Source organism: Rhinoderma darwinii, chromosome 2, assembly GCF_050947455.1.
Source record: "Rhinoderma darwinii isolate aRhiDar2 chromosome 2, aRhiDar2.hap1, whole genome shotgun sequence".
In the NCBI taxonomy this organism is placed as follows: domain Eukaryota; kingdom Metazoa; phylum Chordata; class Amphibia; order Anura; family Rhinodermatidae; genus Rhinoderma; species Rhinoderma darwinii.
The window spans coordinates 17959834-17986800 of record NC_134688.1 but is presented as its reverse complement, the minus strand read 5'-3'; the positions used below and the strand labels follow the sequence as shown (position 1 = coordinate 17986800).

Here is a 26967-nt window from a genome sequence, read left to right as displayed (position 1 = left end):
GGGTGGTAGTTTCTGGCCATTAGCCTGACAAGCGAGAACTACAGTGAAAGATGACTTCTCATTTCCTGTGGTACGTATAGATATCGTACTGGTCCCTGTTTTCTCAACAGTACGGTTTACGGGGATATCGAAAGTGAGGGGAACCTCATCCATGTTAATAATGTGTTCTGGCTGGATATTCTTTTCATTTATCTTGGTTATGCAGTAGGTGCGGAAAATGGCCAGCTTCTCTTCATAATCCTTTGGTAATTGCTGGCACACAGTAGTTCTGGTGCGAATGGAGAGATGACGCCTGTTCATGAAACGAAAGCACCATGAAGGACCTCCTCGAAAGTCCTTGATCTCCATGTCACGTGCTAAAGCAGTGGCTTTGAGTCGAATAGAGACAGTGGAGACGCTTCTACCTGCGTTTCTCTGTTCCATAACCCACTGTTCTATTTTGTCCTCCAACTGTGGCCACCTTGCTTTGTTTCCTCGGAAACTCAGTTTGGTCTTCTTTACTTGGCGGAGGGCATCTTCTTGTTTTCTCCACTTACGCACCATGGATTCATTAATGTTGAATTCTCTTGCAGCTGCCCTATTTCCATGCTCTACTGCATAACTTATAGCTTTAAGCTTGAAACCTGCATCATAAGCATGTCTCTTAACAGGAGGCATTTTTTGGGGTAGTGGGTATAGTTAACGCTAAAGCAAAGATATATTGCAAGGATCCTACAGAGCTGTAAGTATCACTCAGTGTGGCTCCTGACTACGGTGGCCGTAATGCTCAATCCATTTATGGATACTGTAAAAACCCAAGTGAAGAATAAATTCATAGGCGCACGGGGGGGAGGAGCATGGTGTGTGCTGTGGTATGCCGCCGCCGACCCCTGCCGCCCACGATAGAGGTAAAGGATCCTGTATGAACCCCTCTCTTTACTGTCGGGTTCATATATAAGGCGCACCGGATTATAAGGCGCACTTTCTATTTCTGAGAAATTCTCAGCATTTTATGTGCGCCTTATAGTCCGGAAAATACGGTATTTCTGACGACAATGCAATTGTCCATGCAGAATGTGACACGTGTTATAGAATTGTGTGTCGGCCTGCATAACTTCTGCCGCATTAATAATGCTACCTTTGATGCAGAATATATCCTTACACATGCAGGCAGCAGCCACACTGTCCCGGTTATTCCTCTCGGCCGATCTCTCTCATCCGGCCTTCGCGTGAGGGATACTGCGGCGGCATATTTTGAGTGTCGATCAGGAGCCGCACCGTGGGTGCGTGTTGACCTTTGATGGGTTCTCGGTTGTTTGGCGGCTTCACTACACACGTCACATGTGGCCTGGGTTTTTTCTATTTTTAGGGGTTTGTGTTGGATTAGGGACTTGCAAAACAAGAGGAGCCTTGACGCGGGTTGCGAGCTTACATCTGTCGGGGTTTGAGCAGGACTTGTGAAAGTTGGAAACCTTCTTTCTGGAGATAGAATGATGTGTGGCCTAAAGTTAAGAAAGTCCAATTGCAAGTGTACTTAGTTTGCTTCCGGGCCCATGACAGCACCTAAACGTTCGCACCTCTTGCAAACCATGTCAAACCCCGAGAGATTAACTAAAACCTCATATCACGTGTGTATGCATTGGGCCCAAAGGCCAGAAGTGTGAGAGGGTATAGCCAAAGGAAATGTGGCACAAACATTGTGTTGAGGGGTATCAATGAAAAACAACACGAAATCTAACCAATCAACATCCATTCTTTTAATAGTGTGTTTTGCAAAGACACAAACATTTTGCATAACCAAAAAAACACCAACATGGTGTATAATATACATCAAAAAGACAGAAGACGGCGAGTTGCCATCCCTGCAGCCAAAACAACTATGGCGTCAAAATATAAGTCCTCCAACACACTCAAAGGTGTTGGTACTGGTGGCCCGGGGACGAATACGCCGGCATTTCAGCACCACTATGCTGGACCTGGAGCTGTGGAGGTTGTTCCTCGCCAGCATAGTGGTGCTGATGTTGCCCGTGGTATGTTGGGGCAGGGAAGTGGGGAGCCATAGGGCGCATATAGGGATGCGGACATGGCATCTGGGGTGCTGGATAGAATGGGCCCGGCATCTGGGGCATGGTGGCCGACATGGCTGAACTGCGCCACTGCTCAATGGCCGTGAAGCACTGGTTGGGTTTGAGGGGCGGTCTGGAGGCGTCGATCAACGTTACGATCGACGCTTGCAGACGGCCCATACTGTCCATGGGGATCAGCCGGAGTAGGGGAACGATGCTGCGCCCAAAGGCATCGTTCCCGTCCTCATCTGCGGCTCGCCTCAGATATTCCAGGACCCGGGCATCGACTTGCCCAGCTGCAGAGGTCTGTTGAGCACGGGGCCGGCGAGTGCGGGCACGCACGGGGCGCTCCTCAGCCGGAGAGGCGACGGCCCGTGCAGACTGGCCAGGGGCGGGCTCCAGGGGTATCGGCTCTGGGCTAGGGGGCAGGACATGGGCAGCAGGAGGATCCGGCTGAGACTCGCCAACGTCCGTCTCCTCTGTGGTATCCTCCAAATTGTCGGTGGTTCTAAAAAGAGAAAATTACGTTAGAACAGAATATAGAACAATGCCCACAACAACACGATGGTAAACAGGACATGGGCGAACACACATTAGACACATGCAAAAGCAGAATCTCTTACGTGCGCATCGCCACGATGTCCTTCAGGAACATCAGCTGTTTCGTGTACATATATGGTCGCTTACGAGATCCGCCATCTCCGCTGCGTCCCTTTTCACCCATTTCACGGCGGAATTGGTCACGGCAGCTCCGCCACCGTGTTTTGATGTCTTGGACTGTTGGAGTAAAAACAAATATCACGCCATAAGAACTATGCCCTCTCACTTAAATGAGGGGCCCTGCACTGCCAATGACGTGGTACACGGTGATGCGCCTGCTCCACAAAAGTTCTTCGGGCAAATGCGCGGAAGACACATACAGGGCCCCAGTTCTTCAATAGGGATGACATTGCATTGACAGAAAAAGCCTGGTACTCACCCAACCGACTGCGGTCCCAGGTTCGGCCACTCTCCCACTCCTGGCCAAATAGCTCCTTCGCGACCACCTCCCAGGCGTCCTCCTTGACCGTGCGGTCGTGGTACGCCTCCACACGAGTGTCCCAAATGGCATGATGGCCCTGGACCAGGACAATGAGGCGCTCCACATCCATCCCACGCGGCATGGCAGCAGATGTTCAGTGGAAGCTAATTTCTGTCTCCAGTCACTAGCCTTGCCCACTCGCAGTGAAAACGCAAGCACTTCCTGGTTTTTGTTTGCTTGGTCCAGCTTTATAGACTCTTTTTCATGGACATAACAAGTGATGCGTGATTTTCGCGCATGCAACGCAGGAGCGTCCGTGTGTCATGCGTTGTTTTCACGCACCCATTGACTTCAATGGGTGCGTGATGCGTGAAAAACGCACGATTATAGAACATGTCGTGAGTTTTACGCCACGCACTCGCGCAGCGCAAAATTCACGCATCGTCTGCACTGCCCCATAGAGTAATATAGGTGCGTACGACACGCGTGAAATGCATGCGCGTCGCACGCGCGTATATTACGCGCGTGTAAATGAGGCCTAAGGGACAGTCACCGTAACACTGAGGGTATGTGCACACACAAAATAAAAAACGTCTGAAAATACGGAGCTGTTTTCAAGGAAAACAGCTCCTGATTTTCAGCTAGTTTTTAAACCACTCGCGTTTTCCGCAGCATTTTTTTTGGGCCGTTTTTGGAGCTGTTTTTCTATAGAGTCAATGACTTGCACTTCTTTTTTGCGGGCGTTTTTTACGCGCCCGTTTTTCAAAACAGAACAGAATGCTGTTTTTCCCATTGAAATCAATGGGCAAATGTTTGGAGGCGTTCTGCTTCCGATTTTTCAGCCATTTTTCGGGACGTTTACGGCCCGAAAAACGACCGAAAACAGGTCGTGTGAACATACCCTTACTGTCTCAAAATTCGGACTACCGGGGGTGAAGAAGCTGACACGTTATTAATGGCCATTACCACTCCCATATTGTCACAATGAAAACTAACCTTGCTGTCCCGGAACCTATCGCTCCAAATCTCCACCGCAACCAGGATAGGAAAAAGTTCCAGGAGAGCAAGATTCCTTACCAATCCCAGGTCGACCCACTCTTTCGGCCAATGAGATGTGCTCCACTGCCCCTTGCAATAAGCACCAAAACCCACTCCCCCTGCCACGTCTGTAAAGTACTCCCAATCGAAACTGTCAACCACCGGGGACATAATAAGGGACTTTCCATTATACAAGTGTAAAAGCTCGAACCAAACCACCAAATTAGCCCTGTGTTCTTTATTCAGCCGAATAAAACGATGGGGGGCCTTTACACCAGCCGTCACGCCCTACAGACACCTACTAAAAATACGACCCATGGGCATAATTAGACAAGCAAAATTCAGTTTGCCTAATAGAGACTGCAATTCTCGTAGTGAAATTTTACGCACATGCCTGGCCCGATTCACCTCTGCCCGTAGCGTTTCAAGTTTATCCCTAGGAAGACGACATTCCAACCTAACGGAATCAATCGTGATTCCCAGGAAGACAATGCACGAGCTGGGCCCCTCTGTTTTTTCAGGGGCCAAAGGCACGCCAAATTGTTTTGCCACCCACTCAATCGTGTGCAGCAGATTAGCGCATACCGAGGAACCCGCAAGACCGACACACAAAAAATTGTCTAAGTAGTGTATTACCGACGAGACGCCCACTACGTCACATATCACCCACTCCAGGAAGAAACTAAATGCCTCCAGGAAACGACTGGCCATACCGCACAGGAGCCATGACCCGCAAACACAACGCTATGTCCTTATTGTCCCATCTGATGTCCGGCCGCACCACCTTCCGCTGCCGGAACTGCTCATCATAGCGCAGGCACGTCTGCCCTCCATTAAACCAGAGAGCTTCGCCTATAGCATCCATTTAGCAGAAGAGCGCGGAGAAATGTCTTGGCACCTTCTGCCCGATCGCGCTCGACAAAATCGCAAATGCCTGAAGCCAATTCACAAAGGTTTGGGGGATCAGTCGATAACGACGCTTCTCTTTTTCCTTCTTACTTTCTAACCACTTGCCCTTATCCAAGTTGAACTTTTCTGAGGGTAGCAAAGAAATTATTTTGACTTACTTGTCTTTCCATAATTTTTTTTCCCTGACTTGTTTCAAATGCGCTCCCAGCGGGCCCTCAAAGCAGGCATACACTTCCCCTTTCGCCTTATCATCTAACCGCACCCCATCAACCTCTTTATCCTTCTCCGTCTGTACTGACACCGCCACTCCCGCTTCCTTAGCTACACCCCCATAGCCCACAGGCTGACTATCCGCCGTCACAGGCCAAACCGACAGCAGTACCCACGCAGGAGAAGGGGAGCCCGACGACCCCCCTGCTTCGCGCCAGTAGCTCCCGTACACAACCTAACAACTCAGGGGCCGCACCCCCTTCACCTATCCCCAACCCTGACATAACCCCGCTACTCTGCAACTCCCCTGTCATCCCCCTTTGGGACCCTCCCCCTACGCCTGGGGATCTAAATTTAGCAAGTATAGAAAATGTAGGTGATATAAACTCACCGGGCTGCGTAGGTGCTGTGTCCCCACCAGCCGGCGAAGGCGTCCTTCAGACGTCCATCCTCTCTACCGACCTCCCAGTCGTCAGCTTCATCCGGAGCAGCGGGATCCGAACAAGCGCCACATGACCGACAGCCACGACCTTCTCCCAAAGCGCTCTGGACCAGAGCGGACAAACTGGGTCTCTCCGCCCGACAGTTGGGGGCCTCATCCACCCCGCAGGTAGCCGCCCACCTGCACTCCGCTGTGTCACCACCGACCGTTGCACACGCCTTGGACCAGGCACCTCATCCAGCTGGCAGGCAGGCCCACCGTAGATCCTCGTCCCATGCAACTGGAGACAGGGGGTGGTCCCATATGTAAGGGGGCCACAGCCTCCCCGCATCCGCTGAGTCAAGCCGGCTATCTGGATTCCTCTCAGACCGGGCCGTCCGGCTCCTGGCACTGGAGGGGGAGCCAGGCCTGGGGGGAGCCTGCGCCTGACTCGAGGTAGCGATTCAGGGCACAGGTGCTCTGGAGGCCGCGTGTGTCGCGACCGCCGTCTTGGAGGGGATGACATCACCGCCTAAGCCCCGGATGATCCTGTAGACACGCAGCATCCTGCTGCCGGAGGAGAAGGCCCCAGCAGCTCACCGCTACCTCCGCTCACTGCCGAGCCCGGATACGTTGCGAGAAAGCCGGGTAGCCCCAGCCCTTCCCACGCTCATCCACCGCAGCCCGGAGCTGCACAAGTAATGCCTCCATTCCAGAAAAGCAGCAGACAGCGTGACAAGTTCAATTGCTGTCTGCTCCCGTAATAGCGACCCCCTGTCCTAGCCCCCCTTAACTACCCTCTAGCCTCACCCTATCAACCTCCGCCCCCCACTGACTCCTGACCACCCCTCCTATAATACCGTAACGCTTTCCCTACCTACATCTCTGGTCATGCTGGCCTACCCCTATGGCCTTTTGCCTGGTCCGACCTGTACTGGAGCATGGACCCAATATGTCACTATTAGATTTGGATACGGCTAAACCATGGGACGGACTCTAGGTGTTTTTAAATCTTCATCTTAAGCCTCATGCACACTAACGTGTTTTTGTGGCCGCAATTCACCCACAAATCTGCGGGTGAATTGTGTACCCATTCATTTCTATGGGCCCATGCACACGGCCTTGGTTTCCACGGTCCGTGAATTGGCCAGAAACCCGGATTGATTTCAATGAGCCCGGACCGCAAACCCGGACCGTATAATGACTTGTCCTACCTTTTTGCGTTCCGGCTCATTGAAATCAATGTGTGCACGGTCCGTGAATTGCGCGAATAGCCCGCGTATGATACTCGGTCGTGTGTATGAGGCCATAATACGCCCCTCACGGGGGTATGGACTTTGTGCAGTGCATTTTCGGAGTAGTCTCCATTAGCAACAGCCGATGGCTTGAAGATGGTATTTCCAAAGTGAGGTACCAAAATCAATAGTGTGGTCATACAAATCCGAGTTCAGGTCTGGCAGAGTTCATGCAATACAATAGACAGTGTGAGGGTTTAGCATCAGGAGAGGTTGGTACAGCGGTTTCTTAGTAGCCAGAGACAGGGACACCGTGCATTAAAGTTCATAACAGGGCTTTGCCTGTGTTTTATTCTTGTCAAAGAAACAGCCTCTTGTACAACAAGGCAAAATACAAAATAAATCCTGCTCGGCTGAGCACTAACTAAACAAGATTTTATCTAACTATACCAAGTGCCTTCCTACCAGGCACTGGACACAAAGTAACACAGGTCTTTTACTCACATAGAATACAGGCTACTCCAGACATAGTAGTCTCCGGTCTGAGTCAGGGGTGAGACTCACACACACTGTGTCTGCACCTTTTTATACACAGGCTGCAGGTGCAGCTAATTGAGCAGCAGCCTCGTCCTACAAATAGAGATGGACTAGGGATTGGGGAACCCGCCCTGCTCTTCCCCAATCCAACTCCAGGCCCTTTTTCCGGCTTTTCCTTAAGCCGAGATTGTAAAGCTAGAGCTTTCTATTGCAAAAAAATACTCATTCCCTGGAGCCTAGGATACATATGACAGGATTCTAGGGGAAATGTACCTTCCCTCGATGACTTTACCTGTCACTGTCTCACATACCCTCTTCCTCTGTCCGAGCCCGTGGGATCGGACACATTTAGCTACAAGGCAGTGTGTCCTAGACAAAGCGTCAGCATTGCCCTGCAGTTTTCCTGCTCTGTGTTCCACAGTATATTTGAAGTTCTGCAAAGTAATAAACCACCGTGTAACTCTTGAATTTCTCTCTTTAGCTTGACACATCCACGTAAGAGGAGAGTGGTCTGTAACCAACCTAAACCGACGACCCAATAAATAATATCTCAGGGACTCAAGTGCCCACTTAATTGCCAAGCACTCACGTTCAACTATGCTATAGTTTTTCTCAGCCGGGGTAAGCTTTCTGCTCAAATACGTCACAGGATGTTCCTCACCACCCACCTCTTGTGACAGAACTGCTCCGAGCCCCACATCAGAAGCATCAGTTTGGACAACAAACTCCTTTTTGAAGTCAGGAGTGACTAAGACTGGTTGGTTACACAGTGCCAGTTTCAACTCTTGAAAGGCGCTTTCAGCCTTCGTGTCCCACTTGACCATGACAGACTTACTTCCCTTGGTAAGATCTGTCAAGGGCGCTGCTGTGCTGGCAAAGTTTGGAATGAACCTGCGGTAATAACCTACAATTCCTAGGAAAGCTCTGACATGCTTTTTGGTTGAGGGCTGGGGCCAGTTTTGGATAGCCTCAGCTTTGTTGACCTGTGGCTTTATCACCCCTCTCCCAATTATGTACCCCAGATACCGTGCTTCCTCCAAGCCTAAGGAACATTTCTTTGGGTTTGCTGTTAATCCCGCGGCTCTAAGGGAGTTTAGTACTGCTTGTACTTTTGGTAAGTGGCTTTCCCAGTCATCACTAAAGATTATAATGTCGTTCAGATATGCCGAAGCATACCGACGATGGGGTTTGAGGACTATGTCCATTAACCTTTGAAAGGTCGCTGTAGCCCCATGTAGCCCAAATGGTAAACAAATATATTGAAACAGACCATCCGGGGTGATGAACGCAGTTTTCTCTTTGGCGCCCTCCGTGAGAGGTACTTGCCAATAGCCTTTGGTTAAATCAAGTGTTGAAAAATACCTTGAATGGCCCAGTCTATCTATTAACTCGTCAACTCTTGGCATTGGGTATGCGTCAAACTTTGACATCTCATTTAACTTGAGGAAATCGTTACAGAAATGTAATGACCCATCTGGTTTCGGAATCAATAGAATGGGACTTGACCACTCACTTTTTGACTCTTCAATAATCCCAAGGTCTAGCATTTTCTTGACCTCCTCAGATATGGCTTGTCTGCGAGCTTCAGGGACTCTGTAGGGTTTCAAGTGGACCCGAACCTGAGGCTCGGTCACAATGTCATGTTTTATTATACTAGTCTGTCCTGGCAGTTCTGAAAACAAGTCTGTGTTTCTCTGCACAAACTCTTTTGTCTCCTGTTTCTGTGGCTTTGCGAGGGATTCTGACACATACAAATCTGGGTTAAGACTATAGGGGGTACTTACTGCCACGAGGGTCTCTCTTTCTTTCCATGGCTTAATTAAGTTTACATGGTATAACTGCACTGTCTTCCTTTTACCTGGTTGGTAAACTTTATAATTTACATCCCCCACCTTTTCAATTATCTCATACGGCCCTTGCCATCTAGCAAGAAATTTGCTTTCTACGGTTGGCACTAAGACCAACACTCGATCACCAGAGTTAAAATTTCTAACTCTAGCAGTTCGGTTATACACCCTGCTCTGAGCATCCTGAGCTTGCTCCAAGTGTTCCTTAACTATCGGCATGACCGCAGCGATTCGGTCTTGCATCAACGTGACATGCTCAATTACACTCCTATAAGGTGTGGACTCTTGCTCCCAGGTTTCCTTGGCTATGTCCAGGAGACCACGGGGTTGTCTGCCGTATACAAGTTCAAAAGGAGAAAACCCTGTGGATGATTGAGGAACTTCACGCACAGCGAACATCAAATAGGGCAGAAGACAGTCCCAATCCTTCCCATCCTTACTAACCACCTTCCTCAACATGCCTTTTAATGTCTTATTGAATCTTTCGACAAGACCATCAGTTTGAGGGTGATATATAGAGGTACGCAGGTGTTTAATTTTCAGCAGTTTACATAATTCCTTGGTGATTTTGGACATAAAGGGAGTTCCCTGATCGGTAAGGATTTCCTTAGGTAAACCAGTACGGGAAAACATGTAAAACAACTCTCTTGCAATGGCTTTTGAAGAGGAATTTCGCAAAGGGACTGCCTCAGGGTAGCATGTGGCATAGTCCAACACCACTAGGATATATTGATGTCCTCTAGAGGATTTGACTAAAGGGCCGACCAGATCCATGGCAATTCTTTCAAAAGGGATCCCAATGATAGGCAAAGGCACCAGCGGACTCCTAAAATGTGGCATAGGAGCCGTTATCTGACACTCCGGGCAGGACTCGCAATACCTCTGAACTTCCGTATATACCCCCGGCCAGAAGAATCGTTGTAAGATACGCTCTCTGGTCTTTTCGCAACCTAGATGTCCACCCAGCACGTGTTTATGAGCCAGGTCCAACAGCGTTCTACGATACGGTTGGGGTATCACCAACTGTTCAACAACCTCCCCACGTACGTTATCTATCCGATACAGCAAATCCTCATTAACCGCCATGTGTGGAAACACCTTATCAGCCCCTGGATGTTGAGGCACTCCATTTAATACCTTAGTATTTTCCCTGGCTTTTACCAATGTGGGATCGCTAAGTTGAGCGGTCCCAAAATTGTTACGTGATACATTTAACTCTGGTATATCAGAAATTTCCTCCTGTTCATCTGTTTCACCAGCAAAAACAGCCAGAGGAAATTTATCAGGCTCAGTGGTCACCCCTACTGCTGGCACCTCAACATCCTCGTTAAAGGGTTCTGGGCTAATCACAGTGCACACATTAATACCATCATTAACATTTACAGTGGAGTTTACATCTTTTTTCCTCCACAAGTCCCAGAACACTGGGAAGTCTCTCCCCAGGATCACACTGTGCATCAGGGCCTTGACCACACCCACTTCATGGCGAGCGGTTCCACAGGAAGTCTCTAGAGTGACCAAAGCGGTGGGGTATTCTTTAGTGTCCCCATGAATGCACAGGACCCCTATACTATGTCCTCTGAATGTTCTAGGGTCTATCAGGCTGGCATGCACCAGGGTAACCAGACTCCCAGAATCCAGCAAGGCACTCACAGTACACCCTTCCACTTTTACGACACACATTTGTTGTTCAGTCTCGTAAACCGTCTCAGCAGAATGTGCAAACAAGGATATTCGCCTTGCTGCATCACACTCCATTGGCTCAGTAGTCAGGGGACAATTGGCAGCAATATGCCCAGGTCCATAACACCGCCAGCACTGTATGCGGCCCCGGTCCCCAACTTGAGACCCTGGTCTGGCTTTCAGTGTCTCTCTGGGATTTCTTCCCTCCGTCTGCTGCCCTTCTGAGCCACCTCCCTTAAAGACATTTCTCACCCCTCTAGTAAATGGAACAGTCTTACCGGGGTGCTCCGCACGATTTGCGGTTCCTGGGGTTAGAACATCCAGGCGGTACTTCTTGGAGTAGATCCTGAGTAGCTCTGTACCTTTCAATCAGGTTCATCAGCTGTTCCGCATCTGTAGGATCTCCTTGACCGACCCAACGCTGAACCTTCGGTGGTAAGGAGCGGATGTATTTGTCAAGCACCACTCTCACGATCTGCGCAGGGGTTGATTCCTCTGGCTGTAGCCATTTCATTGCAAGATGGACAAGATCATACATTTGTGATCGCGCAGGTAGGTGTTCCACAAAAGTCCAGTTGTGCACCCGTCGAGCACGCACATTCATATTAACACCCAGACGGGCAAGGATCTCACCCTTCAGCTTGGAGTAATCCTTGGCATCCTGCTCATTGAGATCAAAGTACGCCTTTTGCGGCTCTCCGGTTAGGAAAGGTGCCACCACTGCTGCCCACTGATCTGAAGATAACTTCTCTCGTTCTGCCACTCGCTCAAACATCATGAGATAGGCCTCAACATCGTCGGTGGGTGTCATCTTCTGCAGAGATGTCTGTACCGCTGCACGAGTGGTTTGGCGCAAACCATGAGGCCCCGCTGACCTCTCCACTGAGGCCTGAATTTGGTCTTGCAAATGGCGATTAATTTGCTGCTGTTCTTTTAAGGCCAGTCTGTGGGCTTCACCCAGCAGAATATTGGTTTCAGCCTGTGCACGCATGGCTTCCTCATGCACCATTTGCTGAGTCGCGCTGGCTTCTTGCAGAGCTGTGCTTATCTTCCCCTGGTTGATATTAGCCTGAATCAGCTGTTTAAGTATTTCATCCATTTTAACAGTCTCTTTTTCTAGCCCTGTTGCCGCCTTCACCCAAGACATACGCTTCCAAGCACTCTCGGGGAGAAAAAAATTGTGTTGTTGCCCCTAGCAACGATTTTCCGCTTGGAGCAGCAAAAGTCCTTTTTAAATAGGTGTATGTCTCTTTAAGACCGTGCCCGCACCGGCCACCATATGTGAGGGTTTAGCATCAGGAGAGGTTGGTACAGCAGTTTCTTAGTAGCCAGAGACAGGGACACCGTGCATTAAAGTTCATAACAGGGCTTTGCCTGTGTTTTATTCTTGTCAAAGAAACAGCCTCTTGTACAACAAGGCAAAATACAAAATAAATCCTGCTCGGCTGAGCACTAACTAAACAAGATTTTATCTAACTATACCAAGTGCCTTCCTACCAGGCACTGGACACAAAGTAACACAGGTCTTCACTCACATAGAATACAGGCTACTCCAGACTTAGTAGTCTCCGGTCTGAGTCAGGGGTGAGACTGACACACACTGTGTCTGCACCTTTTTATACACAGGCTGCAGGTGCAGCTAATTGAGCAGCAGCCTTGTCCTACAGACAGAGATGGACTAGGGATTGGGGAACCCGCCCTGCTCTTCCCCAATCCAACTCCAGGCCCTTTTTCTGGCTTTTCCTTAAGCCAAGATTGGAAAGCTAGAGCTTTCTATTGCAAAAAATACTCATTCCCTGGAGCCTAGGATACATATGACAGGATTCTAGGGGAAATGTACCTTCCCTCAATGACTTTACCTGTCACTGTCTCACAACAGATACAAGTCAGGACAGGCAACTATCCCAAGGCAGAGTCAGGAAACAGTCCTGGTCAAGTCCAAAATAGCAAACATCCTCACAAATGGACAGGATCCAGAGAACTTTGTGAGACCCTCTACAAACTGCAGACACCACAGAGATCATTGCAGGAGTAGTTCTTTATTCTTCTCAGTACAATACAGTGATGATAGCTTTTCTTCTCACCTGTCGGTGGGGACCTCGACCTTGGATGAGTCTGACCTAGAAATGGATGCACCAGACACTCACTGCACCCATTATGGTGGGCACAGGGGCCACCTCTGCGGGTCACGGAGAGAGCAACCCATTACCTTTCGTGGAATCCCAATGGGTGGAAGCTATGCCCCCAGTCCTTGGCTGCAGCATTTCAGTATCACTGATAACAGCTACCTGCGCCTCCGCGGGTCACAGTGGGAGCTACCTACTACCTTCACAGAATTCCACTTCACAGGTGGCGGGCCAGAAGAGACTGCAGCCATGCTGATCTCCCAACAATTGGCAACAGGGAGGTTGGGTTAACGTCTAACTTTATAGAGTCCTTATGTAAAGGATCTGCCAGGCACAGCTTCGGGGTTAACTCCCTTAATTAATCAGTCAGCACCTGAATCTACATCCCTGAGACTGACTCCAGCTTCCACCACTCAGGCTGGCAGGCTTAGGAGTGGGAGAGCCTATCGCAACCTGGCCAGACTCAGCTAGCTCCTGCCCTCGGTCTATTTAAGCCTGCCTTTCCTGTTCCTCCAGTGCTTGTGATTATGTAACAACCAGGGGGTAGGGAAACGGACAAGTGAGCCCTAATCTACCCGCCACTCTGTCCCTGCCTACTTGCAACGACCCGCCCTAGGCGACGGGGTACAACTGGGCGGCGGTCCCTGCACTCAGTAAGTGCACGACAAACACGACAAACATGCAAGGGAAAGGGCAGTTGCCCACGGCAACACCGTGAGCAACCAGAGTGGTGAACGAGCCGAGTCAAGCCAGGAGTGTGCGAGGTACCAAACGAAGAGCAGAAGAGTAGTCAGTAAGCCAGGGTCTGTATGGAGCAGGAACAAAATAGAAGGAGCTGTAGCTGGGCCAGGAAACCACACGAAAAAGAATCACAAGCACTGGAGGAACAGGAAAGGCAGGCTTAAATAGACCGAGGGCGGGAGCTAGCTGAGTCTGGCCAGGTTGCGATAGGCTCTCCCACTCCTAAGCCTGCCAGCCTGAGTGGTGGAAGCTGGAGTCAGTCTCAGGGATGTAGATTCAGGTGCTGACTGATTAATTAAGGGAGTTAACCCCGAAGCTGTGCCTGGCAGATCCTTTACACCTTAGTCCTTGTATGGTACACCACCCCTTGAGGACCACTCAATAGAGCCATGACAAACTACTGACTTGAACAGTTTTACTTTGAGGGTATGTTCACATGGCTTATTTTCGGCCGCTTTTCGGGCCGTAAACGGCTGAAAAACGGCCCAATAATCGGAAGCAGTACGCCTCCAAACATTTGCCCATTGATTTCAATGGGCAAAACGGCGTTCTGTTCCGACGGGCGTTTTTTTTTACGTGGCCGTTTTGAAAAACAGCTGCATTAAAAAACGGCTGGGAAAAAGAAGTGAATGTCACTTCTTGACCCGTTTTTGGAGTTGTTTTTGAATGACTCAAAACAGCTCCAAAAAAGGTTGCAAAAAACGCGAGTTAAATCAGGGGCTGTTTTCCCTTGAAAACAGCTCTGTATTTTCAGACGTTTTTGAGTTTGTGTGTGCACATACCCTTACTGTGGCAATTACTTAGCTGCACTGATGGAAAAACCTTAGCCATCTTGAAGGGTCTAGACTGAAATCCTCAGTACAGCTATCGACAGCAGTGCTCAACGCATATACTAGCTGTCCGCTACAGAATATGCTTCAGTTGCATCTTCTTTATGGCATCTATACCCTAACTCACTATTCACTATTAGAGTATTTGAAATGGGGTTTTGTGATTCAGTTAACCCCTTGACAATGATGGATGTTTTTATTGGAGTTCAGAGCACTTTAACCAATATTGGATATTGAGATATCATTAAAGGGTTAAATTGGTGCCCATAAAGCGCTCCCACTATAAAGCCCCTGAATCACCGTACGGGGTGGCACACTCTCAGTGAATCAGACAGCTACATTTCTGGGAAAAGTCACTGAAATGTTTGGCAGGAGCAACGTGACAAGCAGGGATTCCCTTACATTGCACAGTCCACATGACCAATTTAGTGAGCAGATGGAACCCCCTTGAAATATTTGTTGGCTCTGAAAGCTGAATTAGTATTCAAGAGAATGCATCTGAAGGCTGCTTTTTTTTTTTTATTGCAGAAAGCGCCACTCTTGTCCAGACCCATTCGAATGATTAGGGCTGAGCTGCTGATTATTGGGGATCCCAGTAATCAGCTTATTGTCGGAGGACCCTTCAGCAAAAGGGGATTGTCCAAAGCGGGCAACCCCTTTAAAGGGGTTGTCCAGTCATAAGAAATTGATGGCCTATCCTCAGGATAGGCCATCATTATCTGATCGGTGCGGGTCTAACTACCGGTACTACTGCCGATCAGATGTTTTGAAGGGGCTGCGGCACTCGTACAGGCGCTGCTTTCTCTTCATTACTGTCACTTCCCATTCTGTGAATCGCTGACACACTTTTATCGGCGGCTCACAATATTACAGCTTTCTTCCATTCATGTGAATTGGAGGAGGCTGTAATACTGTAAACCGCCGCTTCAAGTGTGTCGGTGATTCACAGAACAAGTATGTAAGGAATAAAGGGCAGGCAGCGCTCGTACATTCACCGCAGCCTATTCAAAACATCTGATCGCCAGAGGTGCCGGTAGTCGGACCCCCACCGATCAGATATAGATGGCCTATGCTGAGGATAGGCCATCGATTTCTTATGACTGAACAACCCTTTTAATATAAATATCTAGTCAGGGATTACCCTTTGAGTCTGGCAGGCGAACCGGATGCCTTCCTGCTGTGGCTGCTCACAGTACCGTATAACACCATTATCTCCAGCATATTCCAGCCCAGGAAAGCAAGATAAAGAAAAAAAAATACTAGGAGCCTGCAATCGATTAAAGAGGAATTCTTGATAACTCGGCTTTCACAAGATCTCACCAACAAGATGTAATGTTTCTAAAAGTAGTTCTGATTGTTTCAGGAGACCCGTGCGTTTCTTCTCGGCTCACGTTAATGTTTTTATACTTGATCTCTAATTACTTGCTGAGAACTGCAATCTTATGTAATGACACAATTATCCTACCCAAAATAACCCAGCTCAGAAATATTAGCAGCAATTTCTATTTAGGTTCCAAAAACACTTTTCATCTTGACCGTATCTTCATTAGCAGAGTTATCAAAGGAAAAGATCGAGACGGGGTCATAACTAGAGTGCAGGGCCCCATGCCACACTTTTGAATTAACCCTCGCAGATTGTGTGCAGGACAACTTTTTATCTCCCGCTAGGTTGTGGATGACCCTTACTTACAAATAACTTGACCAACTACCCATGAACGTTTGAACGTGGGTTGACTCGAAGGGTCGGCCACAGCTTTATTTATTTATTATTAGAATATGTATCAACATAAACGTAAACCAATACACATGTTATACCCGTATGCCAGCCCGCCTAAGGAAGGGCATGTAGGTCGTACCTTTCCACAAATACCGCCACAAGGAGGGTGAGCATCCTTAACTGCGCACACCTCCTCCCCCATGACCTCCGGTCAACCGAAACAGAGCCTCCTCCATACCATCTTGGAGTCCAGATAAAAAGATATCCAAACCGATATCCGTGAGGTGTACCCCGTCCTGCAGCAACAGGCACCGATTGTTGCCTTCCAATTGCCTGTACCTAATTACCACACCTCCACCAGCCCTGACATACCTGGACAACCTGGTGTTAAGCAGCCGCCTACCCCTTTCAATTGCAGCTTCGTCACTGGCCCCTTGCCACACTGCCCTGGGAATGACCTCTGACCAAACTAAAACCAACTCTTTGAAAACGACGTAAACGTTTCCAGGTCGGACTGGATCAGTGCTATGAGCTCACCCAGGCGGACCGAACATAGGTCATTCCCCCCCCGACATGGATCACCAGTACTGTAGGACCGATTCGTTGCCTGCTGATGGCCACCACCTCGGGCAAAACATCCATCCACCTTAGGCCTTGTAAACCCCACCAATGGACATCAGCTCCCAGCAAACCCAACAAGAGACCTCCCGGAAGAATTGCCGGACGTAAGAATGTCCAAGGATCCATATAACGGGGCGTGAACCTAAAATTGAAACAAAGAAAATCGATGCAAAATCAAGTCCTGGTGGATATATCCGGCGAAACAATCCGACCGCCACCGCCCAATACGCCGAACAATCTCATGAGATGTACCCAAGCCACTGGCCGTGGTAGCGGCTCCAATGCGGAACGAATGTGTTCCGAATTCCTTGTGAGGGAACCCAGCATGGGTTAAGGCTGACCGAAATATTGCTGTGAATTGAAACCTGGTGAGGGGTTTACCATTGGCATGTGAGAAAAATTGCGCACCTGACACACGGACACCTGAATAAAGTGTAACGTCCCGGACAGGGCAGGCGGGACTGGGAACCCGTCTCAAAGATACGCAACAACCCCTGCCAAAAGTATCCGTCTTGGATCTACGTATGCGGAATCGAACCGCGGAGTCGGATAATGCCACATCGGAAGCTAACAAACCACCAGGGCGGTTTGCGTACATGGCTATCAATTCCGAGATTCACAAAGCTCCAAAAAAGGCCAACGCAAAAGCCGCTGTGAACAGAAATATTTCAAAGGGGGAAGAGCAAACATAATCAAGGACCTGTAATAATTTTATGAGGATAGGGAAGGACACAGGGCGTCTGGCCTCCCTTCTAACTGCAGCTTTTTTCCAACCTTTTAATGCTTGTGAAATGAAAAAGGACTTGGTGGCGTCCGGCCAGGCGCGCAATTTAAAGAAAAAAGCCAGGCCAGACAGACACCGCTGCGCAACAGCCCCAGAGAACCCGCGGTTATATAACCTGGCAAGGTATTCCAGTCAGGACCCAGGGGACGAACCCCCAACAACATCTAGCAACTCATTCCACAACTTACCGTATGTAGCCCAGGTAGCTGGTGCGAGGGATGACCTCACGAGGGGGACCAGCTGAGATCCAGCATCCTCCACAGTGCATCCGGGCAGCTGGCCCCTTCCAAGTCCGTCCATGGGCAGAGCGAACGGAAAACCTGCCAATTAAAACGTGAAAGGGCATGAGCGACATTATTTTGCACACCTGGAATATGATGAGCCCTAAATTGAATGTTGTACTGCAAACATCTCAAAATCAAGCATCTAATTAGAACCACCACCGGCATGGCATGGAAGAGGAAGTCAAATGGTTAACGGCATGGACCACGCTTGCATTATCAGACCAAAATTCCATAGATTAATTAGCTAACTTGTCTCCCCATAATTCTATCGCAACTATGATGGGGAACATTTCTAGCAGCGTTCAATTTTTGCTCCAGCCCCGCAGGCTACAGGCCACGGGGGCCGCGCACCAGGAAGAGCCCAGTATAGCCCCAAAACCGATGCTACCCGCCGCATCCGTAAACAACTGGATCTCCTGGTTGGACACAGTGGGTGACCTCCAACATGTGCGCCTGTTGTAATCGGCGATAAAATGTAACCATACTTGGAAATCCTCCCTAAGGGCGGCAGTTATGCGTACATAATGGGTGGGTAGCCGGTTTCTTCTTCCGAAAGGGGAACGCCGGGCCGTCAAACTGCGAAAGGAATTTAACAGTATCTGACATCGTGGCGATGCCGCAGGGTCTAAAAAAAGGAAATCATCCAAGTAGTTCGTAGTCGATGTGCACCCCGTAAGTTCCTTCAAAACCCACTCTAAAAACTAACTAAAAACTTCGAAGTAAAAACATGAGATGGAACAACCCATCGGAAGGCACATGTCGTAATAAACCTGGCCGTCCAATACGCAACCTAGCAAGTGAAAACAGTCCGGATGGACGGGTAACAAACTAAATGCTGATTCAATGTCTGATTAAGCCATAAGGGCTCCCGGGCCGGCACGGCGGACTAAGTCCACCGCTCTGTCAAACGAGACGGACGACACGGCGGACAGACCCTTATCTATGCGATCATTAACCGAACCGCCTTTAGGGTAGGACAGGTGGTGTATCAAGCGGAATGGTTGGAGAATGGTTGGAGAATGGTAAAAAAGTGCTGGCCATCCGGCCAAGCTCTATCTCTTTTCTTACGTTTTCTGCAACAACCGAAGGGAATTCCCTGGCGGATTTTAAATTACCTGAAAATGTTGGTGAGGGATTGTAGATAAACGGGATAAAGAACCCAAAAAAAAAACCTGTCCTAATTAGGGCAGCCTCTCCCATCTTGGGGTACCGGTCTAGCCATGTTAGCATCTCTAGGACGCGTATTGGGGTCCTCGACCCTACCTGTACTGTTGGGACGCGGGACCTGAGCGTTACGCCGGTTACACTGAACTGCTGGGTGGGGGCCTCGACAAGTGGAACACTCGTGCTTGAACTTGCAGGAACCATAGAACTTGCAGTGCCCCTCATTGAAGAGCCAGCAAGTCCCGGGATGCCTGTTGTTTTGAGCCCCGATCCCGGCGGAGGGACCGCCAAACGCGGGAGGGGAGGGTGCTGCTGGCTGAAAGGGACGCTGAGACATCATAAGTCTTAGCCAAACATCCGTGGCTTTTGTATCCCAACCTACTTCATGTTTTTGCACCATGCGCCTACGAAACTCCTCATCATAGCACCAACAAGCTGAACCCCCGTGGGACTTATATGCGCTGAAAATAGTATCTAAATAAACAAAGAGTTGGAAAGCCTTATCAGGGGACCTCTGTGAAACTACGCAACCCAGCACCGCAAAAGCTTTTAACCAGTTATTAAATGTTTTAGCTACTTTTGGCTTGGAAGGAACACCCCTTTCAAAACGACGTTCCCTATCGATTGTAGCCGAGTCCACCAACACCAGGGACCAAATATCAATGTATTCGTTCCTTGCTATTTTTTCCCTGGTGTCGTCAGACAAATGTGCCCCTAGGGGGGGTGAATACCGCAAAAATATGTATCCCTGAAGGCGGGCAGCGACGGGGATGCAATAGACGTGGATGCCTCCACTAACGTTTTTCCCGCCTCCGCCTGCGAGGCTGGGACTACAGGAGCCGCTGGAGCTCCCGCCAACAGGTATCTCAACACATTAAGAACGTCCACATCAGATTTACCCCCTGAACCCCAAGCCCGAAGGCAGTCATACTCACCGTGTCCTCCTGTAGATACCGGGACCATTGCCGCCGAGGATGTCGGTGGAGGTACAGGTGCTGCGGGTGCTACTGGTACCTCCGTAACGATAGATCTTGTTAACCGACGGCGGGCAGAGGAGCGGTTGCTATGGCGACGCCCATCATGGCTGTCCCACGGACTGCCGTGGTGTGACGACCCAGTGCGTGAGCTCTCAGTCCTTGAGCTAGAATTTGACCGTGATAACGAACTCCTATGCCGTGTAAGACGTCTGGATGACCGGCGTCTGGATGATCGGCGAGAGCGGGAACGGCGGGTTCTAGTAGTATCCCTTGAGCTAACTGAAGAGGCCCTCCCAGTATGTTCTGCCAGAACGTAAGCTGGACTCAAACCTGCGGGTATGAAGGGAGGTGCTGGTGGTTGCGGCACCCTGGGTAGCGCCTGCTCGCAGGTGAAGAAGTCCTCTTCACTGTCCCCTACAGAGCCAATATCCGCTTTGTTTAACGGGGGGGGGGGGGGGGTGGGAGTTTCATGCCACCCCCCTGCTACAGTACCTGGGAGGGAGTGCTGAGTGGCTATCCCCTCAGCTGCGGTACCTGGTGTAATCCTGCTGGCGGTCGGCATGGGTGTCCCCCGTTGGCTAAATGCAGATCTCATTGGTGGGTTGGGGGTGGCAACGGCCCATACCGGTGGGAGATGTGAGGCCCCTCGAGGAAGGGATAATGTCCTCGTCGGTCTCCCTGGCCGCATCTCGCGAGATCTGCGGTGAAAGTGTGGTGCGCGCATCCGCGGCCTGTCTGGACAACAGCGAGCGAACTCTACTGTCGCCGAAGGGGGAGAGACGCCCTGTTGGCCTGGAGCGCCAGGAGGAGTGACGCGCAGGGAGTGTGCCAGGTGGGGAGAACGTCGGTGCTACATTCTCTTGAATAAGAGACTGTAGCCATACTGAACCTTCATCCTGCATCCTGGTGCAGATGATGTCTTCAAACTCTTGCCGGTCCATGACAATCAGGTAAATGTACACACAATTTTTTGGCAATACAAATCCCTGAGTGATAACGGCCAAAAGAGGAAGATGAGACAATTGCAGGAGAAAAATGTGGATCATTCCAGGGGCGCTGCTGTGTGGTGAGAATAATTGGGAGCGAAATCCAGAGGTATTGATAAGTTCAATTTAATTGCATGAGTGGCTACGCGTTTCAACGACGGACAGTCGTCTTCATCAGGCCTGATGAAGACGACTGTCCGTCGTTGAAACGCGTAGCCACTCATGCAATTAAATTGAACTTATCAATACCTCTGGATTTCGCTCCCAATTATTCTCACCACACAGCAGCGCCCCTGGAATGATCCACATTTTTCTCCTGCAATTGTCTCTACTCCAACGGTTCCCTTCTGGTTACCGACTCGGATCTGGCAGCAGCACTGTGGCTTATTTATTTACACGCTTTAAAAACTTCGGTTCCAGGTGAGCATATTTCTTGGAGTATTGTCTCACCTTTGCCAATTGATCTGCACAAGGTGGCGCCGTGTCTTTTTTATTTTCTTCCTTTAAAAGAGGAAGATGGCTACTTTCCTTGCCCTTATAAATCCTAGAATAGGGGTGTGTGTAAGACTGCCCTCTATCCCCCCAAAAAAAGGCCTGTAGGCGGATACCCCATCCCTATAGGCCCCATTATTCACAACATTGCTTGGAACAATCCCCCTAGCGTGAACGTGGCTAATTTAACCCTCTTATTGCCACCCAGTCATGGGCACAACGCCCAATAAGCCTGAGTGCCTTCAATTATTGCCCATAATATCAAGGACCCCCCAAATCAGATCCCCATATCAGACATTTACTTACCGCCCCCGGCTTTTCTTTATGGCTCACTCGCCCCTGGCTTTGCTTTAGGACCTGTCCTGGATCCCCACAGGCTGCTACATCAGGCCGTGGTGTCACAGCGCATAGAAGGTCCTGACGCTGGATCTTCTGTGCTGCTGCCCAGCATCAGGACCTTGTATGCGCCACGGCAGAGTGGCGAGGCCTAATGTGGCAGCCTGTGAAGAGGGTGCGACCACGATTGTTACGCCACTGGATTTAGGTAAAATCCAGGGACATACACAATAATTATAGGATACCATAGTAAAACCACAACCCCCCCACTAAGAGCTCCATCAAATATTTTTAAAATTAAAGTTATTAAAGTCCACCATAATTTCTATATTAGAGCTGCTTTTTTTTACACTTACAGCTCTAAAACCTTTGCCGAATTCGACATGGATTTAGTGCGGATCCAGAGTCAAAATCTATGTTAAATGCAATGACAAATCGCACTCTATGCATGTGAATGGGGTTTCCACAACCCCATTCTCTAGAACGGGGCCACTAAACCCAGTTCTACCTCTCTGTGTTCCAGCTGATTTCCGACCACGAAGAAGAAAACATGGCTGTAATGTTTCCGTAACTCCCATAGTAGTGAATGGCAGTTATGAAAAAAGCGTAGCATGCGAGTTACGCTATTTCCGTAACTACTATTCAGTTCTATGGGACTTACGGAAACAGCGTAGCTCAGCAAGCTACGCTGTTTTCTTCTTCATGGTCATCACAAGCTTCAGCCACAACACAAAGAGGTAGAATGTTGTTTAGAGGCCCCGTTCTAGAGATAGAAATGGGACACAGAGGGGGGACCTGCATCTATCGGACATTTGACATATCCTGTGGCTATATCATAAATGTCCTTGATTAAAAAAGTCCATTTAAGTCACCTGGACCTCACTTCAAGTAAGTAGGGCGGGCGGACGGAGCCAAGGAGAGAATGACATGGCGGTCAGAGTAAGGTTGGAGCGTGCTGTGACAGGAGTGGACCAGTCCGGTCATCTGACCTCATTTCATTGACGTGAGGTCAGGTGACTGGACTGTGCCAGGCCGGGAGTGAACCAGTCTGGTCACCTGACCTCACGTCACTAACTTCAGGTCAGGTGACCGGACTGGTCCACTCTTGGTTTCAACTGTATTTTTATTGCAAAGTTTCAAAATATACACAAGACATAAAGACGTATGGGCAGGCGATACAATCCATTTGACATATTAGAAAATTCCAATCAGACAAAACAAGACACCGGGAGAAAGACAAAAGGGAGGGGGGAAGAAAACAAAAAAGGTCAATCAAAGACCAATCAAAGTTCTAACTCAGAGATATCGGTAGCCAATACTTATCCCACGGATCTCACACCACTTTGAATCTGTCCAGCGTATTGTCAAGTGAGGCTGTCGTATGTTCCATAGTGCGAATTTCCCTAATTCTAGTCAGTAAGTCGGTGTTAGAGGGAGGGTCAGTCTGTCTCCACTTCCAGGCAATAAGGGTTTTAGCAGCAGTGAGAAAGTGACGGAAAAAGTCGAGCTAGGGGTTTCCCCAAGGACCTAGGAGGGACATTCAGGAGATAATGAAGAGGGTCTAGAGCAGGGGTCTCAAGCACGCGGCCTGCGGGCCGCATGCGGCCCCTGGGGCTGTCATCTGCGGCCCGCGGGACACAGAGCCGCTAGTATCGGCTCTGCTCCGAGACTCTGGAATTCCCTGACATCGCTGTCCACATATGAACAGCGATGTCTGGGGCTTCCCCAGAGCCGGTGTCCCGAGCAGAGCGCTGGTGTCGGCTCTGCTCCGGGACTGTGGAATTCCCTGACATCGCTGCCCATATATGGACAGTGTGTCAGGGTCTTGCCCAGAGCGTTGGTGTCGGCTCTGCTACTGGACTCTGTGGAATTCCCTGACATCGCTGTCCACATATGAACAGCGATGTCTGGGGCTTCCCCAGAGCCGGAGTCCCGGGCTGAGCGCTGGTGTCGGCTTTGCTCCGGGACTCTGTGGAATTCCCTGACATCGCTGCCCATATATGGACAGTGTGTCAGGGTCTTGCCCAGAGCGGAGCAGAGCGCTGGTGTCGGCTCTGCTACTGGACTCTGTGAAATTCCCTGACATCGCTGTACACATATGAACAGCGATGTCTGGGGCTTCCCCAGAGCCGGAGTCCCGAGCAGAGCGCTGGTGTCGGCTCTGCTCCGGGACTCTGTGGAATTCCCTGACATCGCTGTCCACATATGAACAGCGATGTCAGGGGCTTCCCCAGAGCCGGAGTCCCGGGCAGAGCGCTAGTACAGGCTCTGCTCCGGGACTCTGTGGAATTCCCTGACATCGCTGCCCATATATGGACAGTGTGTCAGGGTCTTGCCCAGAGCGGAGCAGAGCGCTGGTGTCGGCTCTGCTCCTGGACTCTGTGGAATTCCCTGACATCGCTGTCCACATATGAACAGCGATGTCTGGGGCTTCCCCAGAGCCGGAGTCCCGAGCAGAGCGCTGGTGTCGGCTCTGCTCCGGGACTCTGGGGAAGCCTCTGACATCGCTGTCCATACAATCGACAATGATGTCAGGGGCTTCCCCAGAGCAGGAGTCCCAGTGATGTCAGGTGCACAACTGGAGTCCCAGGAAGAGCCTACTAGCGCTCTGCCAGGGACTCCAGCTCTGGGCAAGCCCCTGACATCACTGGGGCAGCCTCTACAGAGGGCACTGGGGCAGCCTCTACAGAGGGCACTGGGGCAGCCTCTACAGAGGGCACTGGGGCATCCTCTACAGAGGGCACTTTGGCAGCCTCTACAGAGGGCACTTTAGCAGCCTCTACAGAGGGCACTGTGGCAGCCTCTACAGAGGACACTGTGGTAGCCTCTACAGAGGGCACTGTGGCAGCCTCTACAGAGGGCACTGTGGCGTTATCTACAAGTGGGTGTGTGACAGTATCTGAAGAGGACACTGGCATTATCTAGGGGTGTGTTGCATTATCTACAGAGGGCACTGTGGCCTTATCTACAGAGGGCACTGTGGCCTTATCTACAGAGGGCACTGTGGCCTTATCTACAGAGGGCACTGTGGCCTTATCTACAGAGGGCACTGTGGCCTTATCTAGGGGTGTGTTGCATTATCCACAGAGGGCACTGCGGCAGCATCCACAGAGGGCACTGCGGCACTATCTAAAAAGGGGCTGCCCAATCTTGACATGTGTGCTAACTGAGCCGCCGGACTGCATTTAGCGACACTTAAACTGGAAAGCTGGATTGTTGAAATAAGCACGTGGAGAAATATCTCAAATTTTAAACCTAGCGCTATTATTATAGTAATATAGTGTTATAGTAGTTCAAATAACTAATTGATTAACAATAATTTTGTATTGTATCAAATTTGAAAGTAATGCGGCCCGTCAACTTCCCATTTTTCCTATATGCGGCCCACTTACTCGGCCGAGTTTGAGACCCCTGGTCTAGAGGAATATCCTGCTGCAACACCCCCACCGCCAAATCCCTAACCTCCAGCCAAAACTGTTGCACCAGGGAGCAGCTCCAAAAGATATGGAACAGGTCTCCCCTCTGGTCTCTACATCGCCAACAATCCGATGGGATACCCGGATAGAAGCCATGCAAGAGGGCGGGGGTATAATACCAAAACATAAGGATTTTATATTGATTTTCTTTACATGTAGTACAAAGAGAAGTTTTAGCTGCTTGTGACCAGATGATCTGCCACAACGAGGAAGGGATGGATTTATCCAACAATGTTTCCCATTTCGACATATATCTATGCCCAGGTGGAGGGCAGTCATCCAGGGGTAGCAGTATTGTGTAAATAGCGGATATGAGCCCTTTAGTAGTGGTAGTATGGCGACAATGTTTTTCAAAGCTTGTAGGCTTAGTGACCCGAGTGGATCCGAAGGTCTGCTGCATGTAATGTCGAATTTGGAGATAGTGGAAAAATGTAGAAGAAGGGGATGTTATGATGCCGTTGGAAATATGAAACGGGTGAAGATCTAGTGTATGAGGATCAACCATATCGGCCAGGTGGAACACCTCTGCCCCCATCCACAATCGGACCACTCGGGAGGTAGTACCCCCTGGAATAGTTAGTGCGAGTATATAGTGCCGAGGTCAAAGGCGGACCTGGTCTACTCTCGGGCCGGCACAGTCCAGTCACCTAACCTCACGTCAGTTACACCTTACAGTCAAAACCCAAAAATTTATGTAATTGCCATTTTTTCCATTCCACCCCACAAAATTATTGTAAATAATAAATTAAAATAAGTTTCTCAGTACATTATATGGTACAATAAATGGTGCCATTAAAAACTACAACTCGTCCAGCAAAAAGCCCTCATATGGCTATGTCGACGGAAAAATAAACAAGTTATGGCTTTTGGAAGAATTAAAAAACTTAAGGGGTTAACCGAGTAGACTGGATTGTCTGGGTCCTCCTGAGAGACAGACGTTCTTTGTAGCCGCTCTCCACAATCTCTACAAGGGGAACATGCCCTTTAACATTTTCTATGATGTCCCTGTTAATATGATCTTGAACCCACATGCCACTTTCTTATCCAATGCCACGATTTTGAAGAAGTGCCGTACCGTAGTCCTCACTGATTATAGTCCATCTGTATAGATGTAAGGTTTTCCTGCTTGCATGTCTTCACTTACACTTAAAATTCCCCAGATTATAGTTTATAAATAGCTGTAGGAATGGGTGATGTGGAATGTTTGGGTTAGAGATTAGACACGCTTCTGACTTTGATGATCACTCTTACAGTGCTGGCTAAATTTTGTGAACTGAGCTGGGATTTCTGCCAAAAACACAATATCAGAAGCTGCCATGATTGATGATTCAAAATTACCAAACCTACATCACATATTTAATATACCAGCTGTAATGCTGGCGGCTGGTGCCGCTCCTGTAACCTGTCCCCGCTGCTGACTTACTCATCCCTGTTTCCGGCACTCTGGATGTTGTGTTGGTTCAGGGATCTGAGGCCGGCGGTATGCT

The 26967-nt window shown here is 49.5% G+C and overlaps 1 protein-coding gene across 1 annotated transcript; it reads right to left on the bottom strand.

Moving 5' to 3' along the window:
- Positions 1 to 1775: 1775 nt before the first annotated feature.
- LOC142740403 (uncharacterized) lies at positions 1776 to 26967 on the bottom strand. The gene is made up of 4 exons (XM_075849944.1): positions 26904 to 26967; positions 17954 to 18085; positions 2669 to 2822; positions 1776 to 2553 (listed from the first exon to the last, which is right to left on the bottom strand). The coding sequence occupies exons 1-4, from the start codon at positions 26905 to 26907 to the stop codon at positions 1890 to 1892; spliced, it is 954 nt and encodes a 317-aa protein (XP_075706059.1). The 5' UTR covers positions 26908 to 26967; the 3' UTR covers positions 1776 to 1889.